The sequence below is a fragment of the Hippocampus guttulatus genome, chromosome 16, assembly GCF_054856545.1.
Source record: "Hippocampus guttulatus isolate MCC_2025c chromosome 16, RoL_Hgut_1.0, whole genome shotgun sequence".
In the NCBI taxonomy this organism is placed as follows: Eukaryota; Metazoa; Chordata; class Actinopteri; order Syngnathiformes; family Syngnathidae; genus Hippocampus; species Hippocampus guttulatus.
The window spans coordinates 4,699,509-4,721,104 of record NC_141276.1 but is presented as its reverse complement, the minus strand read 5'-3'; the positions used below and the strand labels follow the sequence as shown (position 1 = coordinate 4,721,104).

At 41.1% G+C, this 21,596-nt stretch overlaps 3 protein-coding genes and 1 non-coding gene across 11 annotated transcripts; all 4 read left to right on the top strand.

Moving 5' to 3' along the window:
* Window positions 1-257: 257 nt before the first annotated feature.
* rln3a (relaxin 3a) lies at window positions 258-913 on the top strand. 2 transcript variants are annotated; one of them, XM_086133869.1, is made up of 2 exons: window positions 258-494; window positions 637-913. In XM_086133869.1, the coding sequence occupies exons 1-2, from the start codon at window positions 335-337 to the stop codon at window positions 906-908; spliced, it is 432 nt and encodes a 143-aa protein (XP_085989995.1). In that variant the 5' UTR covers window positions 258-334; the 3' UTR covers window positions 909-913. The 2 variants fall into 2 exon arrangements, with proteins under 2 accessions (XP_085989995.1, XP_085989994.1); XM_086133868.1 differs by having other exon boundaries at window positions 634-913.
* Window positions 914-1,288: 375 nt separating this feature from the next.
* On the top strand, window positions 1,289-9,235 carry il12rb2l (interleukin 12 receptor, beta 2a, like). Of its 2 annotated transcripts, XM_086133867.1 has the most exons (16): window positions 1,289-1,355; window positions 2,430-2,506; window positions 2,641-2,730; window positions 3,347-3,491; window positions 4,404-4,555; window positions 4,679-4,821; window positions 5,137-5,278; window positions 5,390-5,466; window positions 5,964-6,201; window positions 6,663-6,863; window positions 6,966-7,070; window positions 7,149-7,283; window positions 7,735-7,911; window positions 8,014-8,083; window positions 8,175-8,268; window positions 8,356-9,235. In XM_086133867.1, the coding sequence occupies exons 3-16, from the start codon at window positions 2,667-2,669 to the stop codon at window positions 8,689-8,691; spliced, it is 2,079 nt and encodes a 692-aa protein (XP_085989993.1). In that variant the 5' UTR covers window positions 1,289-1,355; window positions 2,430-2,506; window positions 2,641-2,666; the 3' UTR covers window positions 8,692-9,235. The 2 variants fall into 2 exon arrangements, with proteins under 2 accessions (XP_085989993.1, XP_085989992.1); XM_086133866.1 differs by lacking the exon at window positions 1,289-1,355 and having other exon boundaries at window positions 2,503-2,553.
* A 760-nt stretch (window positions 9,236-9,995) lies between these two features.
* LOC147192622 (transportin-2-like) lies at window positions 9,996-21,506 on the top strand. Of its 6 annotated transcripts, none has more exons than XM_086133864.1 (25): window positions 9,996-10,076; window positions 11,485-11,584; window positions 11,820-11,895; window positions 12,366-12,515; window positions 12,709-12,815; window positions 13,387-13,520; window positions 13,893-13,974; window positions 14,103-14,225; window positions 14,461-14,579; window positions 14,684-14,744; window positions 14,868-15,039; window positions 15,221-15,373; window positions 15,453-15,678; window positions 15,888-16,059; window positions 16,158-16,244; window positions 16,376-16,483; window positions 16,559-16,717; window positions 16,846-16,933; window positions 17,013-17,111; window positions 17,524-17,619; window positions 17,710-17,785; window positions 18,149-18,248; window positions 18,357-18,431; window positions 18,693-18,829; window positions 19,049-21,506. In XM_086133864.1, the coding sequence occupies exons 2-24, from the start codon at window positions 11,486-11,488 to the stop codon at window positions 18,798-18,800; spliced, it is 2,670 nt and encodes an 889-aa protein (XP_085989990.1). In that variant the 5' UTR covers window positions 9,996-10,076; window position 11,485; the 3' UTR covers window positions 18,801-18,829; window positions 19,049-21,506. The 6 variants fall into 6 exon arrangements, 5 of the variants coding, with proteins under 5 accessions (XP_085989990.1, XP_085989986.1, XP_085989987.1 ...); XM_086133860.1 differs by having other exon boundaries at window positions 16,559-16,723; XM_086133861.1 differs by having other exon boundaries at window positions 10,009-10,093; window positions 16,559-16,723.
* On the top strand, window positions 11,346-11,413 carry LOC147192623 (small nucleolar RNA SNORD41). Its single transcript, XR_015103351.1, has one exon. It is a non-coding gene; the product is annotated as a small nucleolar RNA SNORD41 (small nucleolar RNA).
* Window positions 21,507-21,596: the final 90 nt, after the last annotated feature.

The window sequence follows — 21,596 nt, the reverse complement described above, 5'->3', positions numbered from 1 at the left end:
TTACCCACAATTCATGTTGATGACCTCTTTTACATATGAAGTTGGGGCGACAATAAAGTTAACTGAAGCACTTTAGGTGCTTCTGACCTTTGGTCTGCCTTTTATTCTTCATAAAGGTCTCGGACTGTATCTCCCTTTCAAATCTTCTATTCTCTCAGAGGATGCTGCATACGCAATATGCATGTCCCCCTTCAGGGCTTCAGACTGCTTTATAAACCCCGCTTGGGCCCCTCACATAGTCAAACCTGTTGCTGACGGGGAAGCACAAACCTAATTGGTGCACAACATAAATAATTTCCTCTTGTAGCTCTGCTTTTATTTCCTTTGGGATACTATGTGGAAATTTATGCTTTTGGCTCTGTGTCTGCTGGCAAATGAAGTTCAGCCTATGGAAAACCCAATATATGGCGTCAAGCTCTGTGGCCGTGAGTTCATCCGATCAGTCATCTTCACCTGTGGCGGCTCACGATGGAGGCGATCGCTCAAATCATCAGGTGAGATAATACCTTGTCGGTTATATAAAGGAATTGTTCGGGTTGTGTGTGTGTGTGTCTAAAATACTTATATCCAATTTCCGTGACATGACACTTGTAGAATTCCTTTGAAACTCAACTTGTACTCATTTCACTGCAGCAGAAGATCTATTCAGCTCCCATCAAGAGTCCTCAGAGGAACTGAGTCACAATCCTGTGATGGAGAGTATACTTCATAGAAACAGCGATCTGGATTTCATATCAAGTGAAAACCAAGGCAGAATCTTCAGCCGGCCAACTCGTTCTTTTATCACCGAAGAGATTCTGGAAGCCCTCAGAAAGGCAGATCGCAAGGGCCGGGAAGTTGTGTTGGGGCTTTCAAACGCATGCTGCAAGTGGGGCTGCAGCAAGAGTGAGATCAGTTCCCTTTGCTGAGAGGTGAACACAACAATTGCATACACAGGGATACTTACAGTATGTTTTTGTATACCGGTAATATTAAAACTAAATACACACGTGAATGTATGCACTCATTTTTTTCTTATGAACCTTTGGAAACAATTTGGCCAGAAAACGACATAATACTTCAAAGCAATCCAGATTCTGAAATAAAAGAATACATGTTTGAGGAGGAAGAACAAAAATAATCTTAAAACTAAAGCTCAAGTTTTAGTTCCTATTCACTTCACGGCACAATCACATCGCGACACACTTTTCATGGAAAACGTCTCACTTCCGCATACATCACGTGACGTTTGCGTCATAGTAAATGCTGAAGGGGTGCGTCCAAGAGATTCCGGTCAAAATGTGAGATTGCAAAATGTCAGACATAACGTGACGGAAGGCAAATTCATGCAGAGTGGGTGTCTCAGTGGCGATGAGGTACGTAGTTACTGTATTCAATATCTATTAATAACGTGTATCCTGTTGTGAGAATGAAGCTTCCAAAGTATAATGTCACCGAACGTCTCAACACAGGAAGTTGAGTTTGTTTGTTTTCATTCTCGACTACGGACATATCAAATACAATGAGAGTAACGTCATTGGGGAATTTCGTCGAATGTACTTCGTAAATATCAAAAACATCTCACATTGCAGCAAGGTTACGTTGTTTTGCGCCTGTGATAAAATCCGCTTCGTCTGATGTCTGTGAGATGCCATTGTGCTCGACACATGTATCACTGAAAAACTGGAACCAGTCAAAATGTTGAAAAGGAAACGAATAAAGTTGTGCTTAGTATGTCCATTTAATGGCGTGTGAGCTCTGTTGAGGATGCTTGAGTATAAAAAATGTTTTTTTAATGCTGTAACAGTCACATCCTTCCTACCTTGGGCTGTCTAACAGTGTGGTTGACTAATTGCTATATAGGATGTCAAGTCTCTTTACAATAAACAAAATAAATGTCAAAAATAACCCCCCCCCCCCAAAAAAAAACGAGCAATCAATGATGAGATATGTCAAACACAGTTTTTCAAAATCAAACATTTCCAGAATGTGGATTAAAAAGAATGGCCCAATTCCCTGACCACTTAATTTATCAGCTACAACACCCCAAAACTCGTTCTGTGGGGTTATATTAAAGCCCTCTTGCATCAAAGAATAATCAGGCACATGAATGATCTGAAGCAAAATATCACAGATGCTCGCAAGCCAAGAAATCTATGACCAACTCGATGTTTGCCATGCAACTAATGGGCATTATCATGTGGTGTAATAATTGAGGCAACGGACTTGCAATATCTATGCCTCATTTTGTCACAATTTCCAGCGATTTGTCTTTTCATTTGCATTTTGAATAAATTAGTGAAGTTGCAAAGAAGTTATGGACACCCAGTATTATGGACTGAATTACAGGCAGGCCCATTCATCACACGAAGCTGTATGTTTTTGCATGCTTGCTTGGAAAAAATATTTAACCACAACTAATACGCTTTACCACCGTGCACATTTTCAAGGTGTGACAGCACATACCAGATCTGCCCAAGGCCTGAGAAGTCAATGGAAACTCTGGACGTCTGGTTGACATAATACAGTACATACTTTTGACACACACACACACACGCACAAAACACCGTCTCAGTAAGTTAATTCAGTGGGTCTTTTAACAAATATTTAAATATTAGTTTTATCTGTAACAACACAATATCTGTGTGTGTACATTCACAGGCACAAGAGGGCTCGGTCCAAATGTAATGGCCGCAGGATGGCTTCTCTCGATTTTAGTGGTCAACATGCCAATTTTATTTGCTGCTGCAGGTACGCTCTTTTGTGACTTCATTTGCACCCTAAACCGTGCTACGGTACAGGTTTTATATTGTCGTTTATATTGACACAAACGAGCTGTAAAGAAAGTGTGCCTTCTGCTCATTTCATGTTAGTGCTCTGCTGAGCTCTATGTCGTGCTGCATTGTGACATTGAACAGCTTAATGGCGACAAATTTTGTAGAAATGAAACTCTCGCTCCCTGATGTCATTATTTCATGGAAACTGAATTATGACTATTGTGACACATGTGCTCATTGTGCTTAAATTGAAATTAAATTCAACTCAAATATGATCATGATGCCGTTACTCTTTCCAACTCTGCGAAAGTAGAGCAGATCGTGGGTGGGTTTCCCCAACCGCTCCCCACCTGCCCCCACATACCTTGTATCCGTAGTGACTACGGCCTGAAAAAGTATTTGCACTCTTTTCAAACGAATACTTTCCCCACTTTGTTTAATGTCATCAAACATATTTCGCGAGTCTTGTGGGATCTGTTTCAATTCAGGTTGACGTTACGAAATTTGCCGTACAAAGGGCCACACATTTTAAAATAGCATTTTTGTTGTTGTTTTTACATTTAATTTGTTTACTCTTTTTGGTTCTTTAGGTCCTCTAGAACCCCCTTCCAAACCTGAGTGCCACATTCCATGTAGCGTCAGCTGCGGGGTTGATATCCACTGTAGTTGGAATCACAGATTTGATCCTCAGGTCCCCACAAACTACAGTCTACACTGGGAAACATTTCATAACATGTAAGAGCAAACTGATACTGGCTAATAAATGACAGGTGGGAGGTGTAGCCAAAAATGACGATAACTCAATTATGACTGAAGCAAAGTAAAATGGAGCTCTACAAATAATTACTCAAACTAGAAGGGTAGTACGCGATGAAAAAAAAATGACTTCACTACTGAGTAACTAGTGAGTTATTTCTGATATATATATTATATAAATCGGAGCACAAGTTTGAAATAAACAAAATAGCAACAGGATTGTGCAACTTTAAATATTGCCTGGTCATATCAAGTTAACTAAATCAATAGTAAATGAAATCTTTATCAAATAAAATATATTAAGGTAGCCACAAGGAATGGTTAATTTACATGTAAATTAATTTACATAGTCTGCTCACCAAGCAGAGATAACATAGAAAATAGCAGTGTGTTTTCTGAAGTTTGAGGTGGTGTTGTTGTAGGCTGAAATGTGAACGTTTTTAGGTTACACACCGATAACAGCACGTGACACGGCTGTTTTCCATAGCCCACACATCCATTTTCTATTCCTCTTTACCTCACATGGGTCGTGGGTGAACAGAGGCCTATCGGTAAGGTAAACCGAAATGTCTGCCTTGTAAATGAGTCACTCTCAGTGTGCGGCTACAGCGTGGAGACTGAGTCATGTGACTGCTCTGTGTGGTGGGTCAAATGGAGTCCAATGTCACTTGTATATATGTTGAATTGGTTAAACAGAATCATGTGACCCACATCTAGAAGTAGCGAGTGAAATGTAGCTCAAAATGCTTGAGTAAAAGTAGTTTGTTGCCTTAAATGTACTTTATCGAAAAACCTGCGAAAGTAACAGTAACTGTTGCTCGTTACGACCCACTTCTGGTAAGTGAACATCATCAACTGGAGTTACCAGATCTCCTCTTGCTTCCTCTCCAGAGAGGGCCGTGTGGATACCGGGACCAGTTTGAGCGGGTTGATCGACCGTGAACACTTTTTCATGAACAGTGAACTTCGTGTTTGGGCGCAGGCTGTGAGCAAACACGGTTCTGCCAAATCGCAAGTGGTTATCTTCAACACCGGAGACCTCGGTGAGTCATGGAACTCTGACTCGTATATATACACACATCTACTAAGATACACGTTGTTCAACCCCCTGAAAAATTACACCACTTAATTTTGTTAACATATTTCTGCCTCATTTCTGCATATAGTGAAGCCATCGTCTCCTGTAATTTCATGGAGCCCTCAAGATCCTTTGGAAATATCCTGGAGTTCCATCTGTCAGGATCCGCACCTCTCTTTGGGATCATGTGATGTCCGATTTCGGCCTGAAGTAGAAAAACTCTGGCACGAGGTATACATTTTGCCTGGTTCGTTCAGTTGAGAGGTGCAAATGGTGTCAGAGGACTTCAAGTTTCTCTAAAGTGAAAATAAATATGGCCTCTGAAGTTGATGCACCACAGAGAGGAGTGTTGTTAACAAGCTTGCCAAATTTGGACTGGTAAAAAAAATGGCAAGGATCTGAAATGAGGCTTCAAAATTGTGAAAAATGAAGCGGTTCTCTTTGCTCAGACACTGTGGACACGTCCCCTTGAAATAATATACGTAATAATCCCGCTTCAAAATCTCCTACTATGCTCTAACTCATTGCGTTGTACTTTTGGTTTAGGAAGAAGTTGGAGCGCAAGTCCTCTACGAATTCAGTGGTCTGATCCAGGCTGGATTAGTCTATGAATTTCAGGTTCGCTGTTCCTGTGCCACAGGTATGATGAGTGATTGGAGTGCAACCCACAGAATCAGTTATGAGAAAGGTAGGCCTTCTCTTAAGAGACGGTTTTGAAATAAGTTCAACAACCTATTAAAAAATTGTCAGTAGACTATGTTTGGAGCACAACTTGTTTTTTTTGTTTTTTTCTTTTCAGCCCCCATTGGACAGATGGATGTATGGAGGGATTGTGGCATGCCTGCTACTACTATTGACTGTGCTATGATCTGGAAGGTAGTCAACACACAATTGTTAAATTTTGAGTGGTAATAATAGTTATGGCCTGGGGGTATGGTAATCGTACCAGACTAATCAACGTCTTTGTACAACACAACAGAAAGTCAAATTTGATTTAGTTGTCCATATTTGGACAATGACTGTTTTGCCACCACAATATATGAGAAAGAAAACAATGAAGATGTGACTGGAATGTAGCCTTGCAGCTGTAATTTATTTTACATAAAAAGATGAGAGTTACGGTAATGAAGGAAGTACATTCATTTCATGCAGAGAGATCTTAGTCATAGTGTTTGGTGCTCTCTACCGTCTTTGTTACTGATTTGTTGCTTTGCTTTACTGTTGTATATGTTAGTTGCTCCATGTACAGCACTTTGTGTGCAGCGATGGCTGTTTGAAAGCGCTCTATAAATACATTTGAGTTGAGTTGAGAACCTCTCAAATCCAACTGTCTTGGCTAATGCCATATTTATACTCCTTTTGTGTCCCTCCAGAAGCTTCCGCTATCTCAGGCTCATGGCCACATTCTGGGGTATGAAGTTAAGCTGTTCTCCAAACACAGCACGACGGCACTCGTGAATATTTCCGTCGCCGAGCCGAGGGGCCGGTTGGTGTGCGATGAGCTGCAGTGCTATCTCAACTCCTCTTTAAAGAGTGTGTCATCAGCCAGTATATCGGCCTACAACGCCCATGGTGCCACAGTGCCCTCTTACCTCACAATTGCAGTGCCAGGTATCGGTTGTCCAGATTGTCATCAGATTTTTCGATTGGAAGCGATAGTGAAATTCGGAAAAACACATCACTTTGGTAGGATAAATACAAAGAAAATTGTGGACTGACTGTCTTTTTCATTATTCTTCCAACTGCAACTGCCAAAACTGTAAAAGATTGAGTCAAGTTATTATTACTGCAGTACTTCAGAAGAGAAACACATGATAAGCTGGCCGGGGAACAGAAACACATATCAAATTACTTTTTTAGATTTCACACCCCTGACCATGTCGAATGTTTGTGGGGTTACTTTTGGACTCTGAGAATGCTGCTGTTGTACTCTAAACCCATATCCAAGTTTGTCGTTGAATTGTGTGCTTCCTCTTCTGTTTATGCAGTAATTCCCTTTATTTATATGGCATATGCTTTTGCTTTTTGCCCCTTGAAATTCCGTAGCTAATTCTTTGCTCTGATGATTATAGGTGAGGTGAGAAGTGAGCACCCAATTGATGTCAGGATGAATATGGCCAACCTCACCGTCTCGTGGGAGCTGCCCTCTCAGCTCCCCGACGCCACATCAGTCAAGGAATATGTGGTGCAATACAAAGAAGCCGGAGGTCTTCTGGGAAAGGGATTTGACTGGATACGAGTCAATAAAAGCTGTACTACGGTTACATTTACAGGTTTGTTTTATTTGTGTAGTTTTACAGTAACTAAGGTGTTGCATGGTCACGTGAATTTAAAAAGTCAACACGGTTTCACTTTGGCTGCGTTCCCTCTTACAGGACGTTTTGAAAAACACAAACCCTACCAAGTGTCGCTGTTCGCTGTTACAAGCAGTCAAGAAAGCTATCATATTTCCTCTGTTATTGATTATTCTGGTCACGGAAGTAAGTATCCCATACATTTAATTACTATTCCCTCCCCAAAAATATTTTCAATCAATGATGTCTTTTTGCTCTTTTCAGTTCCTGCCAAAGTGCGTTCATTTAAAGTCACTTCTATTGCTGCGACACATGCAACGCTGTTTTGGGAACCTGTACTGCTGAGCATGCAGAATGGTCTGATCTTGCATTACGAAATAGGTGTCCATGGACAAACAGGTAAACAGCAAAGAATAAACACACTCGATTGATTGACAAAAGAAACTCCTTAAAACTGCCCAGTGGGTACTGAAATTGCCAAATACGTTTGATCATGATTACAATTGACCAAACGTCCCAAATAACCTTCAAATGGCCACTTCACTGCTGCTAATATACCGGTATTTACAATCTCGAATCTTCGATCTACACTACACTATACAAATGTGTAGTACAAAATGAGCCTGTAAGTGAAATAAAAAAATGGTAGCTTTACATTGTTTTTTTTTTTACTTGCCAATATTTTTTTCCATTTATTTATCAATTTGAAATTATTTTAGTGACCATTGAGTTTTTCTTTCTAGAATGGATGAGGACCAATAATTTTGTCCTTATATTAGTCAATTAATCATTTCAAAATCTGTGTGCGTTTGTAAACGTTTCATTAACTAACCTCATTTTCCTACAACAGTGTACAACGTGAGCGCCCCACCTCAGGATGAAAATAAGACGTTTGAGCTGCCAAACCTCAGTCCAGATCAGGAGTATGAAGTGTGGATCAAGGCTGTGACTAAAGCTGGGCCAGGAGCCAACGTCACCACCAGTTTCATCACAAAGCAACAAGAGCATCTTGAGTTAAAATCAAAATGTACAGTAACTGTTTTCTCCTAATTACCCTTCTGATGAATATGGATTTGTCATATATGATACTTTTTTTCATGCCATACCTCTCGTTATTTGTATATCTTAGCACACGTATTTGCACTCCTGCTCCTACTCTGTCTCCCAGTCATATTATGCTGTCTTTTGGTTTTATTCAGGTGAGATACAACATTTTGTCTGATAGAGACTAGCAAGTACTGGTGGATTTTCCTGTTTCAACATCACTAACACAACATGCTTGTATTTCAGTTTTCATAAAGGAACAAGCAAAGCATGTCTTTGTATAAATGAGAACATACCAGATCCATACAACAGCACCATCTTTGAAATGATGAAGTATCAGGTGAGTTTAATTCCATTACAGTAAAGGCTGTGCAGTATCAACCTTTTAACAGAAAATGTCTGACTTATTTGTGGGATATCACTGTAGGTGAATGAGCCCTTGGCTTGGATTTGTGTCCCCATCCATGAACCGCATCCCATCATGTCCATGTTAGAGGTAGTGGAAATCCAGCGTCCTGTATGGGAACGAAAATGCCTCCCCCAAGACCAAACAAGACCAGCAGTTTCCTCAGAAGGATACACGAGGAGGACACATAGATATGGCAAAGATGAGTACAGCAAAATGGTTGACTCTGAGGAGGAAAAGGATGTGAGCGGGGTGGCCGGGCGGGATGATAGTTGGAGTTCATCAGAAGAAGAACCAGACACATCAGGATATGAACAGCACTTCATGCCAACCGCAGTGGAAATACTGGACGCTTGATACAGTATATTTACAGTATTAAACTGTGCTGTCAATTAAAGAATGATATGTTTTGACTAACTGTTGAAACATTACGTTTTAGTTTGCTGAAATTATTGAAAATGAAGAAGATTGCAGTTACCTGTTTCATGAACATTTATGGATACTAAGTGGCAATAACTATTGTCAGGAATACTTTTTTGTTGATGCTAACATCATCTTGTATACACACATACAAATAAACAGTATTTTTTTAAAGTTCTTTCCAGGATTTCATGAGTAATATTTGCTGAGTCAGTAATAGTTTTTTTTTCCTTTTCAACCCACTGTAAATGTATACAAATTGGAATGTAGTATTAAGTCTACATACATGACTGAAAGCACATTTACAGAGTTGAACACTGTATTTTGTTAGACAGGTAAGTTTATCCAGAGTGTGTGCGTGTATGTAATATATATTACTTTTTTTTTTACTGTATACTGCACTGTATATATTTTCTTACAAAAATTGCCATTTCAACAGTGTCCAAATGTTGATGAAATAAACATTTCTGATGCAATAGCTGCCATCGGTTTCCTTGAATCATATAAGACACAATATATATAGAAAGCAGAGTGACTGTCAAAATTTGTTGCAATAGTTGTCAGCGAAGAATCATTGAATTCATACAAATAAAATTGAAAACATTCAATATGTGAAATACAATCAAACATAAAAAATAGGCTTGTAGTGATGCATACAGCCTGTACAAACCTTTTAAAATCCAGTATATATATTTTTTACATTACACAGTTTTAAAGTAGAGAAGTTATATTTAACTTTGGGTCACAGTTTATTTACCTCGATGTGCAATTCTATTTTACTTGAATCAAGCATTTTCTTTCCATTTACCTTTACAGATAATGCTCAAACTGCAAAATGCTAAAGTGGCTTGCATTAATAAAGGTACGTTGTGGCCTCTTTTTTGTTTTTGATAAATAAATAGGCCTACTCGTTAGTATATTTTCATGTCGGTTATTGCGCTGGTACAGTACTTGCATATCAAAGTATTATTTGCGGTGGTACAAACCACGGAACCATGCCTCGCCAGCCAGTAAAAATCACCCGTATGGTGTATGGAATTTACGTGCTCGAAAATTACAACCGTCCGTCATGACGGTACATATAAAACCTGGAATTGGAGAACAACCGATGTAGGCATGATGAATATGACGAGTAATATAACAACGGGAAAATACTATAATGCTACCTAATTGTCGTTAGTTACTCTCGCGAGAAAATGGTTTTGCCCTAACGGAAGCCGCCCGGAGTCACTTTCAGGCAGAGTGCTCATTTGAACAAGAACCGCTACGAGGGACGGTGGAAGAGCGGCCCAGCATTAATAAATCAACGAAAAGTCATTATTGTACGTACTATATTAACGTAAGGTTCGAACATCATTTTTCTATATTACGATGTCTATTTTACCTCGATTGTAAGGAGTGCATTCATTTTGGTTAAAGTTTTCGGTTTTTTTAGCAGTAGCTCGTGTACTAGCATTAGCACTAGCACCACCTTGCGCAACGTGTTCAACAAGTTTGCAACTATTATTAGCTGACATCACTTTGACTGCGATTGTTAATCCGATTCGAGTTGTTGACATGCTAACAGTAATTGGGCTGGGCTTCCTTGTTCGGGTTCGCGTTGTAATTGCGTTTTATCCGTGCCCGTCATCTGTGAACACGATGCCTTGAAACTTTCCATTCGACAAGGCCCGAGCTAGAAGGACAATTTCGTTTAGCGGAATCCGTTCTGCGAATCGTTACCTAAACGTGGAGCAGAACAAATAATCGACGTAATATTTTACTGTTGTTATCGTGTAGGTTGATTTGTTGGTGCTGTTTCATTTACGTGACTAGTCTTTTTGGTAACAGTCGGACCTGGACACGGCGGTCCTGCTACGTTGCTAAAGTTAGCTTCGCCGTCTCTCAGCCAAAATCACTAGAATGCGGGTTCACCAGGCAAGGCTATCAACCCCAAATCTACGCGTACTACATTGCAAGTGTTCCGATTTAAATTTGCTTTTACATAACCGCATTCCTAGATTATATAGACTTCAAAGATTGAACGGGTGGTGTGGGGGTTGTGGTAGGATTAACTTGAAGGATTAAGCCGGGTCATAGATTTTAACCGCCCGTGTTTTCTTTTTTTTATGTGCTCGTTTCGGGCCTCTAGCCTCTTCCCAAAGCGGATTTATAGCCGTAAATATAACCGTAGGTGTCCAAAGCCTCGCTCTCTGTACTTAAGCAGAATTACAGGTACGTGCTTAAAAGAGGACACTGGCAAAAATATTACGGATGCAACTCTTGTACAAAAGTAAAAGTGTAGACTGTAAAGTGTACCTAAGTAGAGTACAAAAGTAAAAATGTTTTTTGACCGTCAATCATACACATTACCGGTTCTGATAAATTGGTGCAACAAAAATAAGCTTCCCTGCAGGCAATTGTTTTTCATTATAAACTTACATGCTTGTGTTAAAAAAAATCATGTTAAATGTGTAACATTCATTGTAATTTAGATACTGGTAGAAATATATAGGGCCAATTTTTGGCAGGGCCGCCACATGGCTCACCCTAAAGGGTTAATCAGACCCAGTAAAGTGAAGTACCGACGTGTGAAAATTTGTACTTTTTTTGGGGAGATGATGCATCATGTACAACTGACTCTCACTGATGGTCTTTGTATTCATACTGTCTGATCCCAAGACCACTCGTTCACTACCCCCTACTATGTATTTTATGATGCCAAATTAATTAATGAATGCATGTGCACAGGATGGAGTGGCAGCCAAATGAGCAGGGGCTCCAGCAGGTCCTCCAGCTGCTAAAGGACTCGCAATCCCCCGACACAGCAACACAGAGAGCCGTCCAACAAGTATCCTGACTTTGTCACATGACTCTCGAAGAAGCTGCTTAATGTTTAGGGAGGCGGGGGGATGTTTGTTCCATTAATGTAACTGCACACCGGTTGATTATGTTTTTCTTTGTCTGTTGGACATTCTGTCTAAATAGGGTGATGGAAAACTCAGTATGGATCATGTAACTTATACTTATCAAATATTTTCATGTGATGTTGGTCATGATTAAATTATCCTTAACCACTTATAAAGAAACTTGAACAACTGAACCAGTTTCCTGACTTCAACAACTATCTCATATTTGTCCTTACGAGACTTAAAACTGAAGGTAAGCATGCAGTTGGGTCATCCTTTTTTTAAAGAAATCTCTGCTACAGTGGAATCTTGTGGTTTGTAGGATTTCTGTTTAACCCCGAAATGAAACTTAATTGCACCGATTTCCCACTGCAACGTACCAGCTTGCCTCTCCATGGCTTTACTTGCTGTTTACACTTTTCCACTGACAAAACAAAATGTGTTTCTGCTGTGATTGGGAAATTGTTACTGCAGTTGGAAAAGTCAATAAATATAGTAAGCAAGTCACTATCAAACAAATCAAGTTAGTAACTCATTATTGTCAACGAGCTCCTCTCTGTCCGCAGCCATGTTAGTGTAACGTACCTTGAGTTACGAAATCCATTAAAAAGATAACATTTTTGATATTTTGACAAACACATTCATCAATTAACTTGCCTCGTCTTTGTACACAGAACTTCCAATTATGTTCCAAGTCTATCACCCTTGCTTCTTACTTTCCAGACGAGCCGACTCGCTCTCTCAGTGGTCTGATTCTGAAGAACAATGTTAAGGCCCACTACCAGAACTTCCCGCCAACCGTCGCCGACTTCATCAAGCAGGAATGTGTCAACAACATTGGCGACCCCTCACCCCTCATCCGTGCCACCATCGGTGAGTGTCGATCCCCTCAAGTAATGACGCTATTTGGCATCTTATGTTTTTGGAAGTGATGCATATACATTCATCATCTGACTGCCAGTGAAGGTGTTTGTACTCATACTGTCTGATCCTGAGATGCTGCCAACCCACCACAAATGGACTCACCCTTTCATCTCTGATTAAAATCCTATTCTATGTCTTGTAGGCATCCTGATAACAACTATTTCCTCCAAGGGAGAGCTGCAGGCATGGCCCGAGCTCCTGCCTCAGCTCTGCAACCTGCTCAACTCGGAGGACTACAATACATGCGAGGTACATCGCATTCTTACTGTTATTATTATAAGCTGTTTAGTTCAAATCAAATCTCAAAACTACAACAGCGGCTCAATTTCTGTTTCAGTAATGAAACCGAACGGGTGAGCCCGTTATTAAGTCCCCTTTTTTAATGTACGGGTAATATTCAAAAGTACCTTTGTCTCTTTTTTTTTTTTAACATACCTAACTGCCACACAAGTGTTAGGATAAGTTAAGTCCTGCAATAAATTATGCAGCTACTCACTCTTTGACAGTGCAAGTTAACAAAACAAGGCTTTCTGTCCTATCACAACTGTCATAAAAGTGGAGCAAATGAGGTCAACACTGTATATTACAGCCATGGGTCTTTCTACCAATAACTTTCATGCGGTGTTCTTCAGCCCTCTTTAGGGATTTTGAAGTTTTACTGTAAAATTGTCTGAAACTCTTGACAAGATAGCGTCAACTCTGAATTAAATATTTTTGCTGCTGTGCCATGTTATCTTCTCGCGCAACCTCATTCTCTCCTCTGTCTCTGTGTATGTTTGCGTTTGATTTGACAGCCTCTCTGTGTGTGTCCGTGTCTCAGGGCTCGTTTGGAGCACTGCAGAAGATCTGCGAGGACTCGTCAGAGCTGCTGGACAGCGACGCTTTGAACAGACCGCTCAATATCATGATACCGAAATTCCTTCAGTTCTTCAAACACTGCAATCCAAAAATTAGGTACATGACAGGAGGACATTCACTCTATTGACTGATATGCGGTTAACTATTGCCAGAAAAGAGTTTTACGTTGATCAAGCTATCTAGCAGGACTAAATTTCCCATGATTCTGAGACAATAAAACAGGAAGTAGTTCGGGTATGACGGAAACAGCGATGTAGATGAGAATGTGGAAGTAAACAGGAAGGAAATGAACTTTGTTTACCTCTCATCCCCCACAGACCGCAATGATATTGTAACACTGGAAACGTGCTGCCAGCAATCGCTCAAAATGAAATAATTTTAAGTGTGCCTTATGGTCTGAAAAATAGAAACTCACTCAATAGGTTTTATGAATACACTCCATTCTCTTTAATTCTGTGGTCCATGCAGGTCCCATGCCATAGCCTGTGTGAACCAGTTCATCATTGGCAGAGCACAGGCCCTAATGAACAACATTGACACCTTCATAGAGGTTGGTGTTTGGATGCTAAAGGAAATCAGAGCCAGTTTTAGTTGATGTCTGTTTCCCCGCCCGCTGTCGACGTTCGCCTGCTTTTCTGCGTTTTTCTTTCCCCTCAAATGTAGTGTTCCCCTTTTCAGAGCCTCTTTGTGCTGGCAGCAGATGAGGACTCCGAAGTCAGAAAGAATGTTTGCCGAGCGCTGGTCATGCTTCTGGAGGTCCGCATCGACCGTCTCATCCCCCACATGCACAGCATCATCCAGGTATGGGAAGCACCGCTCATTCAAAAATGATACGTTTGGGCGTGGATGACCATCTAATTTTTCCACATTGAACTCTGAATTATTTGTATTTCAACTGGATATGATGACACACCCAGCTCATTGATTCACAATGATACCCTAAGTTCCTAAAGTTCTGATCCAGATTTGCTGCAGCTCTGTGCCCAGAACCTTGTGGTACATTAGTCTCCAACATGTTTCATATCTCCTCCTGCAGTACATGCTACAGCGGACACAGGACCCAGATGAGAATGTAGCTCTGGAAGCCTGCGAGTTTTGGTTGACTCTGGCAGAGCAGCCCATCTGCAAGGATATGCTGTCGGGACACCTGGTGCAGTGAGTAGTGAAAAGTTTATTGTAACTTTATCCGCTTGTCAAAAAAAGAATCACTAGATTTATCACTTTTTTTTTCTCCCCCCCACCTCATCTTCCTCAAAAAGACTGACCCCTATCTTGGTCAATGGGATGAAGTATTCAGAGATAGATATCATACTATTGAAGGTGAGTAGTTTTCCTGTTCTGTTAATATAAATGTAGTGTAATGTAAATCATTGAAGCAGTTGATTTAATTGAACCCAAAGGCTGATTGGGAAGATGTCTCAATTGCATATATGTTATGACCAGGGGGATGTGGAGGAAGACGAGGCTGTACCGGACAGCGACCAGGACATTAAGCCGCGTTTCCACAAGTCGCGTACTGTCACCTTGCAACATGAAGGTTTGGAGGGAGGGGACAGTGAGGACATTGAAGACGATGACGATGATGACGACGACACACTGTCTGACTGGAATTTGCGTGAGTAGTAGTACTGTCCTAAACGTTTTTCTGTATATGTGAGAAAAACGGCGAATGCATCGATCATGAATGACTGATAAATGGTATGAGTTTTGGAATTTGGAATCAGCTTTGCTTTGAATGCTACTTCCAATCGGCTGAGAACAAAGACTACATTTGAGGAACTGATTTCGATGCACAGGAAAGTGTTCAGCAGCAGCACTGGACGTGCTTGCCAATGTGTTTCGAGATGAGCTGCTGCCCCACCTGCTGCCACTCCTGAAAGCGTTGCTCTTCCATTCCGACTGGGTCGTCAAGGAATCTGGCATCCTCGTATTGGGCGCGATTGCCGAGGGTAAGGCCTGGTGATCTTTCATTGCCAATGATCTTCAAATCAAAGTGCATTGAACATGAACCTATTGTTTGTGCCTCAGGCTGCATGCAAGGAATGGTTCCCTACCTGCCAGAGCTCATCCCACACCTTGTCCAGTGTCTCAGTGACAAGAAGGCCCTGGTTCGCTCCATTGCCTGCTGGACTCTTAGTCGTTATGCGCATTGGGTCGTCTCCCAGCCCCCCGACTCCTACCTCAAGCCCCTCATGACAGAGCTTCTCAAGTGCATCCTCGACGCAAACAAGAGGGTTCAAGAAGCTGCCTGCAGGTAAGCATCCCTAGCGTCTTTTCCTCAAGTGGAAATGATGACCCACCCAGCTCATTGAATAACAATGATACATGTTGTTCCCATATTCTGTTCTGATCCACATCATTTTTATCAAATCATTTGTTGACTGGTAGTCATTTATGTGCCATAGAATAGATTAGTCATGTTGTTGTTGTTGTTGTCCTCCTCCATCTTTGTTTTCGCCATAGCGCATTTGCCACCTTAGAAGAGGAGGCATGCACAGAGCTTGTACCATATTTAAGCTTCATTTTGGACACGCTGGTCTTTGCCTTTGGAAAGTACCAGCACAAGAATCTCCTCATCCTCTACGATGCCATTGGAACTCTTGCAGACTCGGTGGGCCACCACCTTAATCAGCCCGTAAGTACTTTATCATGGCCATTACCCAAGATTTTTATTTGGGACCAATATAATTGCGCACATATTTCATTTCAGTGTTTCATGTTTTGTTTTCTCAGGAATATATTCAAAAGCTGATGCCCCCTCTTATTGCAAAGTGGAATGAGCTCAAGGATGAGGACAAGGATCTGTTTCCTCTTTTGGAGGTAAATATTAAGACCAAAATAAATTCACCCGTTGTAGAGTAATTGTTGATTTGTTTCCTGTAAAAATGTAAAAATTCCCCTCTGCCATTGGGACTTTAAACAACGCGGTAGCATGTCCCCTTTCCTCCCAGTGTTTGTCTTCAGTCGCCACTGCACTGCAGAGTGGGTTTCTGCCCTACTGTGAACCTGTCTACAAGCGCTGTGTCACTCTGGTCCAGAAGACTTTAGCTCAGGCTATGGTGAGAAGTCAAATGTGCATTTTGTGTGCGTGTGCTTCTTTATCTTGGACAAATACTGAAATGCGGCCTTTGCAGATGTACAACCAGCATCCGGACCAGTATGAGGCTCCTGATAAGGATTTCATGATTGTGGCCCTAGATCTGCTCAGTGGCCTGGCTGAGGGTTTGGGAAGTCACGTGGAGCAACTTGTAGCCCGGTCCAATATCATGACGCTGCTTTTCCAGTGCATGCAGGTCCGGGCAAGTGTCTGCTTCTTTTATGTGTTGGGTGTTGATGCTGTTTGTAGAACAGATGCTCAAATTGGATTCACAATGATTCTGCTTTTAAAAGGGATCTGATAAGACGTTTGTATGTGTTGCAGGATACGATGCCGGAAGTGAGGCAAAGCTCCTTTGCTCTTCTGGGAGATTTAACAAAGGTCTGTTTCCTCCATGTTAAGCCCTGCATTGGTGAGTGTTTTTCAGAACTCGTGACCCCACTGATGTCTGTATGTGTATTAAAAATGTTTTTTGTGGGTATTGTTGCCAGCTGAGTTTATGCCCATCCTCGGGCTGAATCTGAACCCAGAGTTTATTTCGGTGTGTAACAACGCTACCTGGGCCATTGGGGAAATTGCCATGCAAATGGGTGAGTAGATCAGAAAGAAGTTGACAAAGCCCATGTTTGCCTCCCTGTGTTCTGACTGTCTGAAGACCAGGTCTAAATATCTGAACATGATGAAAATCCCAGCTCATTGACAAAATAAATGATACATTATGTTCCTAGGTTTTCTGATCCAGATATTCATGACCTGCAATGCAATTAGGGCTGAGATCACCTGGGAATTGGCAGCTTTTGGAAGTCTGCAACCATTAAGCTAAAACCAATTCAGCAGCAAATCTGTGCATATGCACATCTTATACCCTCTTAGCCACTTTGTTACTCTTTGATCGGTCTGTCCTCTGCTGATTTGTTAGGTCGACCTCATAAATATATCCTCTAGCACAAATTTGTACATGGGCAAGATAAGGATTGCTGATGTGGATTTGTCACTTGTTAGGTGCAGAAATGCAACTTTACGTTGGAGTGGTTTTGCCACACCTGGTGGAGATCATCAATAGACCCAACACACCAAAGACCCTGCTGGAAAACACCGGTATGCACATAAATCGTTAAATACCTCAAACAGCTTTTTTTTTTTTTTTTAAGGAATGTTGTTCTGAATACTTTTGTACTTCATGTGCAGCCATTACAATAGGCAGACTGGGTTATGTCTGTCCTCAGGAAGTGGCGCCACAGCTTCAACATTTTATTAGGCCATGGTGAGTCACGATCATGAATTGTTTCCGTTTCATGAAATATTCAGTGTTGTGTGTTAAATCAAATCTGAACACATTGAAGCACCAAATTGGTATTCAGATCTGCTCAAGTGCACACCCTCATGCCGAAAACATGATACAATGTCTGCCACTTATTTCTTACAGTAAGGTTAAGTGCTTTTTTTCATCTTTGTTTTTTTGTGTTTCCATGCCGAGTAGACTGAATTGTACAGTGATAATTGTAGTTTAAATTCCCTCCTATTTTAACCTGTTGTTGTCCACAACCATGTCCGTTGAGTGAGATCCTGCAATGATTTTGAAGACCCTGCCTGACTGAATTAATGCAACTTATTTTTGTCTTGCCAGGTGCACGTCGCTGAGGAATATCAGGGATAACGAAGAGAAGGATTCGGCCTTCCGTGGAATCTGTGTGATGATTGGGGTGAACCCAGCCGGTGTTGTGCAGGTGAGCTGATTCGACCCCTGAACAGTTTGCTCTTGTGGTGTAAAGTCTCAAATGCAGATGGGAGTATGGCAGTGTCCTCGATTACCTCACCAAGTTCTTCCTGTTTAGGACTTCATTTTCTTTTGTGATGCCGTGGCATCCTGGGTCAACCCGAAGGATGACCTGAGAGACATGTTTTATAAGGTGAGCGACATCAATTGTTTGTTCAAATGTTTCCAAGCGTCTCGGGTTGGCTCGTCACACTGTGATGATCACTTCTAAGACATTCGAAATCTGACACACTCTGCGGATGACTGTATTATTCTGAGAAGTGCGATAGAGCTGGCCAAAAAATGTTTTTTTAAGGAAATCTCAATATTCGAGCTAGTCATCGACATTAAGTGCAAACTTGTGTTGGACAAACTTTGACCGTTCACCAACTCCCTTCTCCTTGATTCATCCTAGATCCTGCATGGCTTCAAGGACCAGGTCGGTCAAGAGAACTGGCAGCAGTTTTCAGAGCAGTTCCCTCCCTTGTTGAAGGAGCGTCTGTCAGCGTGCTACGGCGTCTAACAAGTCCACACTGGATGCTGAACTGTTTGGTATGTTTGCCAATGTCTCCCCTTAGCTCAGAAGTCTAAACGTTGCCTTTCTGGAGATGATGACACACCCAGCTCATTGAAAAAGAAATGATACATTTTGTTCCATGATTCCTGATCCAGAATGTTATGACATCACGCTGTATGTGTATGCTACCAATACCAGTTTAGCAACTGTTTCAAATTCCTCAGTACATTGTTTTCCTTCTGTCTCTTCTCCAGGTTAACTTAGGGAGGGGTTACCAGGGGACTCATTGCGCTGCCCAGCATAGCAGGGAGGGACGATCTGGAGGGACGTGACGGGCCTTCACATGGCAGAGGGTCCCCTCCCCCTTTCCTTGTGCCCTGTGTCTCTGTGAGGGAGGGAGGGTGGGAGGAGGGAGGGTAAACTTAGGGATATACTTATACCTCTTGGATTTCACGCCTCGCAACAAAATCCAACATGCTCAAAAGTGATTTTCACCAATAGCACCACAGGGATTCAAGTTGGTTGGTGGCAAAATCGGGAGGGGGGGCTGACTTGGACCTCCCCCTCCTCAATTTGATTATTTCAAAAATACTGTTGAAGGGTGGGGGTTGTCTTATAGGTACACTAAAACTGAATTATCTGAACCAGCATAGGGTGCCATAGTCCCACATCTTCCCAATGCACAGCATATTGACGCGCATACATCAGTGTGTTAAAACGGGCTTGCGTGATTTTACTATTACAAGGCACCTCTCGCTTTTGCCAGAGGCTAAACAAAACATGCTTTTATGTAATAATGCAGGAAATGTGCATAAAAATATTTGCACCTTTTTACAGGAAATATTGCCGAAACCCTTTGATGTGCATTTACTAGGGTCTTTTCCTCTTGTCATCTGTACATTTTATGCTGAGTTATGATCTGATTGGCTCTAAAGTGATGCATGTTGAATTAATATCTGAGTTATAGAGTCATCATTGGGAGGCTGCCGTTATGTGTAGCAATCGAGATGTTCCCCCCCACCCCCATCCCACATTTACATTGGTCGGCATCCTTATTGTTGAAAGGTTGCGTCAATACCAATTATGGGTAGATGGAAACTTATTAACAAAAGAGCTGAAATACTGTAGGCATGTTACACATCCATCTACTGCTTCTTAATTTCTCAAGAACTTTCAAAACGGACATGAGAGCTAAGCCGTCAAGAATAATTAGCTTCGTACTGATATAAATGCACTTTTTTTTCCTTTGTAAGAATTATAGAATTTTAAAGTATGTACTGATCTTGAGGGGATATTTCAGATAAGGGATTATAGGACTGTCCGGATTGTTAGTCATTTTAAGCAATGATAAAATGATAGGTAATACCCGAGGCCTCTTAACATAGTAATAATTTAGTTTGTCCTGAAATAAAGATTAAAGAGGAGGGGCTATTTCAGTATTTTACATCCCAGTGCAGCTCTGTATCCTTGCGTAATTTTTTGTCCCCCTCAATCTTTTTTTTAAATTTTGAGGCAAATGGCAGTCATTCCAAGATGTCATCAACCTTGCATGCTTTCCAATTAACTGTTAGTCCTTTTTAGACATTTTGTAATGCGTCCCTTTTTGGAGGGAATCTCGCTTAAGAGCGTTGTTGATGGCAATATAACGTTCATGCTGGACTAATGGGCTACCTTTCCAGCTGTTGATCCAACTAGTAATTATTGACAGCAGACATGTTATTCCACCTGTTGACACTGTGTTTCTTATGCCTGGAAATACACTGATCCCAATAGTTCTACCCGACACTGGATAGCTGGATAGAGGGATCTTTATCCAGCTTTGTCTTCTAGCCATTGTCCATAGTGGACAATTGTATTGGAAGTGTGTATGGCTTTAAGCCTGTGGGTGTTCCGCTCTAAAGGTGTGTGTACGCGAGTATTGCTTACATGTTGTTTTGCACCAGCCTGACCCTAAGGTTATGTGCCGAGCATAGTTGGGGAGGGAAAAAAATGAGAGTGGCCCCTGCCAATAACATTTGCCTGCCAGTTAAAATCAGATCAAGCTTCTGATAGGATGACTATGGTAAAGGAAAATGTAACTCCATCACATTGTGTCCCTGAGTATTAGCTAGCGTTATGAATTTATTTTATTTTATTTTTTAAATCAAATGTTTTTGGTATGTACTTTTATAGCACAGTTGCATCGGCTCATTTAAAGCTGCTAAAACACTCAAGATGCTCACTAATGGCAATACTTGTTTGGTAAGCGAGAATTGAGGCAAGAGGTGGTCTTTGCATATTGTGATACATGAAGTTTTTTTGTTTAGTTTTTTTTTTTGGTATTATTTTCATGCTCGTGGTATTTTATTTATTTTGTTTTTTGTGCGGTCTGTGCACAAATTTTTTTTGGACTTCAAAAGTTTTTTTCTTTTTATTCTTTTCGTTTAAAGAAGTATTCATTTTATAGTGGACCATTTAATTACATCAAATTTGATGTTGTGGTTGACTGAAGGAGTCTGGGCTTGGCGCATACCTTAGGGAAGACAAATCATAACTTTGATTAAATATGATATCAAGGCTGGCGAGTTTCACCTCCCTTTTTGTTTAACTGTGGTGCAGGTGGGATGTTTGCTGATGTACTCATTTTTAATTTTATCAAAGGGGAAAATAAAAGTTTTCTATTACACTGTGTTCCAAATTATTATGCACGTAAAGATTAAACATTTGAGCGTTTTGTGGGGGTTTTTGTCCTGTCTACATCACTAATATCCACCTCAAACGAGTTTACTAATTTCTCAAATTGAGCCAAACTAAAGGAAAATT